The sequence below is a fragment of the Rhinolophus sinicus genome, linkage group LG03 (assembly GCF_036562045.2).
Source record: "Rhinolophus sinicus isolate RSC01 linkage group LG03, ASM3656204v1, whole genome shotgun sequence".
Classification (NCBI taxonomy): Eukaryota; Metazoa; Chordata; class Mammalia; order Chiroptera; family Rhinolophidae; genus Rhinolophus; species Rhinolophus sinicus.
The window spans coordinates 9,639-18,130 of NC_133753.1; the positions used below are offsets into that span (position 1 = coordinate 9,639).

General features: G+C 42.0%; 1 gene segment (V, D, J or C); it reads right to left on the reverse strand.

Annotated features, from left to right (window-relative positions):
* The window catches only part of LOC109439821 (immunoglobulin heavy variable 4-30-2), a 12,460-nt gene extending 4,578 nt beyond the window's left edge, over positions 1-7,882 (reverse strand). Inside the window, 2 exon segments of the V gene segment in view lie at positions 7,381-7,710; positions 7,794-7,882. Coding sequence covers positions 7,381-7,710; positions 7,794-7,839 — 376 coding nt within the window.
* Positions 7,883-8,492: the final 610 nt, after the last annotated feature.

Below are 8,492 nucleotides of genomic sequence, written 5' to 3' on the forward strand. Positions count from 1 at the left end.
CCTCCCTGCCCTCCCAGAGCTCGCTCTGCCCCCCACCTGCCCGGTGATGGAAACAGAGCAGTAGCAGTGTCAGATCAAAAGAATAGAATATTTGCTGTTCTGAGAATTGTCCACCGCAGACACAGATTCGCAGCCCAACTGGTTCCGGCAAAGGGGAGGGAGCTGTGGAAGCTGGACCGGCTGTGGAGGTGGTCGCCGCCACTGCTCTGGGCCACCTCTCACAACTCACCCCACCCCTGACCCCACCTATCTGGGCGGATCCTGGCAGGAGTAAACAGAACTGCTGAAACATATGGGCTCTGATCTGGTGCAGGAAGAGCTTTGGAACTTCAAAAGCTCTCCGGATACCCACCTGGACACTGCGCCCTGTGACCCAGGCAAAGTATTAACAGAGGAGAAGCCCGTCTCCCAGGGAATCCCCCCATTGTGTGAGAAGTTGGAATAGTGCAGAGAAAACATAGCACTACCGTGTGGGAGAAGAAAAATAGGCTGCAGTCAGAGAAAAAATAAAACATTCTACCAACAAGTACTGGAAAACAAAATAAAGACCTCTTCCTGTCAACCTGTTGCAGAAGCCACTCCTGTAGATGTCTAGGAAGAGAAATAGTAAATCAGTAATTGCCATGAACAACCAAGGCAACAAGAAAGCTCAGAAAGAAAGTGAAAAGTCTCCAAGGCACATTGTATTGAAGCTGTCTAAAATCAATGACAAAGAAAGAATCCTCAAGGCAGCCAGGGAAAAGAAGACGGTAACTTACAAAGGAAAGCCCATTAGATTATCATCAGATTTTTCAGCAGAAACTCTACAAGCCAGGAGGGAGTGGAACCAAATATTCAAACTATTGAAAGAGAGAAATCATGAGCCAAGAATAATATATCCAGCAAAGATATCCTTTAGATATGAAGGAGGAATAAAGACCTTTCCAGACATACAGAAGCTGAGGGAATTTTCTAATACAAGACCTGCACTACAAGAAATACTAAAGGAGGCTATTCTACCACCATCAACAGGGACAATTTGTGGCAACCAAAACGTAAAAAGGGGGAGAGTAAAGGCCTGAACCAGAATATGGGAATGGAGAAAGTAAGCGTGCTGAAGAAAATGGAATACTCTAAATATCAAACTTTGTTTTATATAATCTAAAGGGTAACCAATGAAAAAGATCCAGAACTGAAATATATACTGTAATAAAGGAAGAAACAGAGGGAAACATCATAGAATACCACCACACAGAAATAATAGACAACAACAAAAAGGCAAAGAAACAATGGAGACACAGCCTTACCAGAAAACTAAAGATAGAATGACAGAAAATACTCACATATCAATAATCACCCTAAATGTAAATGGACTGAACTCACCAATAAAAAGGCACAGAGTAGCAGATTGGATCAAAAAACTAAACCCAACCATATGCTGTCTCCAAGAGACACATCTCAGCTACAAGGACAAGCATAGACTCAAAGTGAAAGGGTGGAAATTGATACTCCAAGCAAATGGTGCCCAGAGAAAATCAGGTGTAGCCATAATGATATCAAATGAAGCAGACTTCAAGGTGAAAAAGATAAAAAGAGACAAAGATGGACATTTCATAATGGTGAAGGGGACTGTACAACAAGAAGACATAACAGTCATCAATATTTATGCCCCCAATCAGGGAGCACCGAAATACACCAAGCAACTACTAACAGAACTAAAGGGAGAAATTGACCAAAACACAATTATACTAGGGGATTAAATACATCACTGACAGCTATGGATAGTTCATCCCAACAGAAAATAAATAACGAAATACCAGACCTAAATGACACATTAGATGAAATGGAAAATAATTGACGTTTATAGAGCACTTCATCCTAAAACATCAGGCTATACATTTTTTTCTAGTGCACACGGAACATTCTCAAGGATAGACCATACATTGGGACATAAAATCAGCCTCAGCAAATTTAAGTAGATTGAAATCATGCCAAGTATATTCTCTGATCACAAGGCTTTGAAATTGGATGTCAACTGCAAAAAGAAATCAGGACAAAACACAAATACATGGTGATTAAACAACATACTTTTGAGGAACGACTGGGTCAAAGAAGAAATTAGAGGAGAGATCAAAAGATACATAGAAACAAATGGCAATGAAAATACATCCTACCAAAATTTTTGGGATGCAGTGAAAGCAGTTTTAAGAGGGAAATTTATATCATTACAGGCCTATCTCAAGAAACAAGAAAACTCCCAAATAAATAACCTCATGTTACACCTTAAAGAACTAGAAAAAGAAGAACAAATGACACCCAAGGTCAGCAGAAGACAGGAAATAACAAAAATCAGAGCAGAAGTAAATGAAATAGAGAACAAAAAGACTATAGAAAAAATTAATGTGACAAAGAGCTGGTTCTTTGAAAAGATTAACAAAATTGACAAACCCTTGGCTAGACTCACTAAGATAAAAAGAGAGAAGACACTGATTAACAAAATCATAAACGAAAAAGGGGAAGTTATCACGGACACCACAGAAATACAAAGGATCATCCAAGAATACTATGAAGGACTATATGCCACCAAATTCAACAACCTAGAAGAAATGGACAAGTTCTTAGAAACATATAGCCTTCCAAGGCTGAACCATGAAGAACTGGAAAATCTAAACAGCCGATCACTAGTAACGAAATTGAATCAGTCATCCAAAACCTTCCCAAAAGCAAAACTCTGGGACCAGATGGCTTCACTAGTGAATTCTACCAAACCTTCAAAGAGGATCTAATACCAATCCTGCTCAAACTCTTGCAAAAAATTGAAGAAGAGACAGTACTCCCTAACTCATTTTATGAGGCCAACATTACCCTGATACCAAAACCTGGTAAGGACAGCACAAAAAAAGAAAACTACAGACCAATATCTCTGATGAATACAGAGGCAAAAATCCTAAATAAAATTCTAGCAAATCAAATACAACAATGCGTTAAAAAGATTATTCATCACGACCAAGTGGGGTTCATCCCCGGGGCACAAGGATGGTTCAACATACGCAAATCCATGAATGTGATACATCACATAAACAAAATAAAGGACAAAAATCATATGATTATAACAATTGATGCAGTAAAAGCATTTGAAAAGATAAAACATCCATTTATGATTAAAACACTTAATAAAATAGGTATAGAAGGAAAATACCTTAACATAATAAAGGTCATATATGACAAGCCCTCTGCTAATCTCATAATTAATGGTGAAAAAATGAAGTCCTTTGCTCTACGTTCCAGAACACGACAGGGCTGTCCCCTATCACCTCTGCTTTTCAACATAGTGTTGGAAGTCCTTGCCAGAGCAATCAGGCAAGAGAAAGAAATAAAAGGCATCCAAATTGGGAATGAAGAAGTTAAATTATCACTCTTTGCAGATGACATGATGCTATATATAGAAAACCCTAAAGACTCCACCAAAAAGCTATTAGAAACAATCAACGAATACAGGAAAGTTGCTGGCTACAAAATCAATGTACAAAAGTCCATTGCTTTCCTATATACTAACAATGAAATCTCAGAAAAAGAAATACAAAAAACAATTCCTTTTGCAATTGCAGCAAAAAGAATAAAATACCTAGGAATAAACTTAACCAAGGATGTGAAAGACCTATATGCTGAAAACTATAAGACATTTTTGAAAGAAATTGAAGAAGACACCAAGAAATGGAAAGACATTCCATGCTCATGGATTGGAAGAATCAACATAGTTAAAATGGCCATATTACCCAAAGCAATATACAGATTCAATGCAATCCCCATCAAAATCCCAATGGCATATTTTAAAGAAATAGAACAAAAAATCATCAGATTTGTATGGAACCACAAAATACCCCGAATAGCCAAAGCAATCTTAAGAACAAAGGACAATAATGGAGGTATCACACTTCCTGACGTTAGCTTGTACTACAGGGCTACAATAATCAAAACAGCATGGTATTGGCAGAAAAACAGACACATAGACCAATGGAATAGAATTGAGACCACAGAGATAAAACCACATAAATATGGACAGATAATTTTTGACAAAGAAGCTAAAAAACATACAATGGAGGAAAGACAGCCTCTTCAATAAATGGTGCTGGGAGAATTGGAAAGCCACGTGCAAGAGAATGAAACTGGACTGCTATCTGTCACCATGTACCAAAGTTAATTCAAAATGGATCAAAGACTTAAGCATAAGACCTGACACAATAAACTGCATAGAAGAAAACATACGTACTAAACTTATTGACCTTGGGTTCAAAGAGCATTTTATGAATTTGACTCCAAAGGCAATGGAAGTAAAAGCTAAAATAAACGAATGGGACTATATGAAACTTAAAAGCTTCTGCACAGCAAAAGAAACCATCGACAAAATAAAGAGGCCACCAACTGAATTGGAGAAGATATTTGCAAATAGTGCCTCCGATAAGGGCCTAATATCCAGAATATACAAGGAACTCAAAAAAACAAACAACCCAATTGAAAAATGGGCAGAGGACCTGAAGACATATTTCTCCAAAGAGGACATACAAATGGCAAATAGACATATGAAAAAATACTCAACATCACTAATCATCAGAGAAATGCAAATCAAAACCACAATGAGATATCACCTCACCCCAGTCAGAATGGCTATCATCAACAAGACAAATAGTAAGTGTTGGAGAGGCTGTGGAGAAAAAGGAACCCTCATACACTGTTGGTGGGAATGCAGACTGGTGCAGCTGCTATGGAAGGCAGTGTGGAGGTTCCTCAAAAAATTACATATAGAATTACCATATGACCCAGCAATCCCTCTCCTGGGTATCTACCCAAAGAATCTGAAAACATTTATACATAAAGACACGTGTGCTCCAATGTTCATTGCAGCTTTGTTTACGGTGGCCAAGACATGGAAACAACCAAAATGTCCTTCGATAGATGAATGGGTAAAGAAGTTGTGGTATATATACACAATGGAATACTATTCGGCGGTAAGAAAAGATGATATAGGAACATTTGTGACAACATGGATGGATCTTGAGGGTGTAATGCTGAGTGAAATAAGTCAGACAGAAAAAGCAGAGAAACATGTGATTTCACTGATATGTGGTATATAAACCAAAAATAACAAAAGAACAAGACAAACAAATGAGAAACAAAAACTCATAGACACAGACAATAGTTGAGTGGTTACCAGAGGGTAAGGGGGGGTGGGGGGTGGGAGATGAGGGTAAGGGAGATCGAATATATGGTGATGGAAGGAGAACTGACTGTGGGTGATGAACACACAATGGGATTTACAGATGATGTAATACAGAATTGTACACCTGAAATCTGTTTCTTTCTTAACCCTCTGCCACCCGTTCTCGTTCGTTCACTGCCTGTGTTGCACTGGACGCGACAAGAGCACAGCATTCACTCTCAGTAACGCACAAATCCTGTTTTTCAGTTTGCTTCCAATGAATTGCTTCAAAACGATTGCCACACATTTAGCCTCATTCTGGAAGAACAGATTGTCTCTTTTTCTTGTGATACCAAATTGGACTCATCTCACCAGGTGTCCTGGTGCAGGATGCTGGATGTGACCTGTCCCCTGGTGGTCACGCGGAGCCACACAGCTGCATGAGGCAGGCAAATTATCATGATTCTTTCCTTCCATCAAAGAGTTTGAGATGAAAGACTGACATCTAAGATCAGTTTTGCTCAAAGAAGAGACGAGGATATGAAGACAGATGATGAGAACACCTTTTAGCACTCACAGTTCTTTTTAATTGTAATAATTTGACGATAGCTGTTTGGTTTGATACATCGGGGCTACCAAAAAATGTACACACATGACTTGTATTCATCTTTTGTTATTGGTGTATGTTGAGTATCACAATTTTAATACACTTTTTCTTTCTTAAAATTTCCTAGGTTTTGGCACCCTCTGTATGTTCATTTTTTGTAGCTATTTATTTAATTCTACAATCAAATTGATTGAAACTTTTAGAGAATGTGAGTGAACATAAAGTGAGAAAACAATATTTTAAAAATATGTACTGAGAGTAATACTCAATTCTTCGCTATTGTTTGTACAACTCCTTAAGTACACTCAGCTCACAAGCCTTTGCTATACTTTTAATTCAATGTCCTAAACAATCTTTCAGTTGTGGATTCCCTGTAAGTCCTACTTCATGTCTTTCCCATAACTTTAGCTCACAAATATCTGACTCTGCACATGGACTGGTCACTGTGACATGAGAAGTGACCAAGACACCCACTGTGCTCCCTGACCAGTGTCTCGACAGAGCCACCCATGAGGTCTCCACCATGATTTTCTCTAGATGTGGCCCATTGGGGTGTCCTGTGTCATGAAGCTTCTGACTTGTTAGTGGTGCCTGGAGGTCAGCAGCCAGCTGTGTCCCCACCTGACACAGGCCTGTCCTGCAATAGTGCCCGTGTCACTGTGAATCATGTGTTTCCATGCCATGTGGTCTCAGCAGGGCCATGTTGAGACCCAGTAAGTGTAACCTGCCCTGGGTGACCACAAATGCACACACATGTTAGGTGGACATTACAAGATGACATAAAGGCACGTGAATGCCCATGTATTTACTGGACCTCCCTTCTGTGACGGGTGCTGTGGGCAGAGCTGGGAGTGTGAGCAGAGCTCCAGCCCCATGGAGCTCAGGGTCTGGGACAGAGTGAGTGAGAATTAGGACAGGAGGTGACAGAAGGTGATGCTGGGGTGGCTTTCAACCTGCTCCCAAGTAAATTAGGAATGAGAGGCTAATGAGATGTAGGGAGGACAGAGATCATGTGGGTGGAGGTCCTGGAGGCTGAACATAATCCCGTGGGAGCAGGTGTGCCTGTGGGAAGGAGGTGCCCATGTGGGGACACTGTGGGCATGTGGGGGGCAGAGAGTCTGAGCCCACTTCACAGGGACCTGGACTTTGCTGGTGTCTGTCTTTGTGTAAAGTGTTTCCCAGCCACAGGGAAGAGGTGAGTCTTCAGGGTGGTCACTTTATCAAGAAATAATTAGATGACACACAGTAACTTAGTGAGGAGGTTGTCCCCAGTCACTGATCTGTCATCTGCAAACAGGCAGTGTCCGTGTTTCCCTTGTCTGCAGTGAGAATATGAGAAAACAAACCACAGAGAAGAAGAAAGTATTGTCCCTGGGGGCTGCTGAGCTCTTTGAGAGGAAATCCTTGCTCCAAATAGAGCCCCTTCCCCACCCAGGTGCACACCTGCTCCCTGTCACTCTTGAGCGCCCCCTGGTGTCCTGAGCGCCCCTTCGTGTTCTCAGTGCCCCCTGGTGTCCTGAGCGCCCCTTCGTGTCCTCAGCGCCCCCTGCAGCCCAGCTCCCCTGTCCCCTGCGGCGAGGTTTGTGTCTAGGCTCACTCTGACATCTCCTCACTGTGTCCCTCGCACAGTAATACACGGCCGTGTCCTCGGTGGTCACAGAGCTCAGCTGCAGGGAGAACTGGTTCTTGGATGTGTCTCTGGAGATGGAGCTGCGGCTCTTGAGGGACGGGCTGTAGTATGTGCCCCCCATGGAACATATGTACCCAATCCACTCCAGTCCCTTCCCCGGGGGCTGCCGGATCCAGCTCCAGCAGTAACCAGTGGTTGTGATGGAGAATTCATAGACAGCGCAGGTGAGGGACAGGGTCTGCAAGGGCTTCACCAGTCCTAGACCCCACTGCTGCAGCTGCACCTCGGACAGGACACCTGGGGACAAGGAGAATCAGTCTGTCACTCACGTGCAGTCACATCCATCCCACAGACCCGTGTCTGACACCTGAGACCCTCACCTTGGGGGGCTGTCACCAGGCACAGGAGAAGACCCAGCAGTGCCATCTTCTTCTAGACCACAGCTCTGCCTTCCCCAGAGACCTCAGCCTGTGTGAGGAGAGAGCTGGGAGCTCACAGCCCAAGGAGGGTTTTACCCTGGAGCCTGAGGAGAAATTTGCATGTGGGGCAGCCTGTTCCTATAAGTGGGGGGGACTGAGTCAGGCTCCCCTGGTCCTTAGGGGGCCCAGTAGGGTCTCTCTCTTGAATTCACACAGCCTCTGAGTCTGGGATGAAAGAGCCCGTAGTCTATAAGATACACTGAAAATGGTCAAAGAAAGGCCCTACTTTTGTGAGTAGATCACCAGGTTTTAAAACTTATGGATATCTGTAATAATTATTAAAGTTATTAGCATTCTGTGCAGACACATTATTACAACCAACACATTAAATATATTCACAGTTCCCAAATGTTCATAGATAAAAATTCAACTACAATAAAATTTCGATGTCAGCTTCCTTGTGACTCTATCAGAAACACAAACAGTCCTTCCCACCCTATTCTTTTGAGCTCATATGACTTCATTGTTGTCTAAGTAACTGCCTCCCTGCACAGTCAGGTTGGAGGCTCCTCATTAGAGATGTTGGACATTTATACTGTGGTTTGTCTCACTTCTCGTTAAGCAGTAAATACTCTTTCCTCTGCTTCATAAGATATTTGT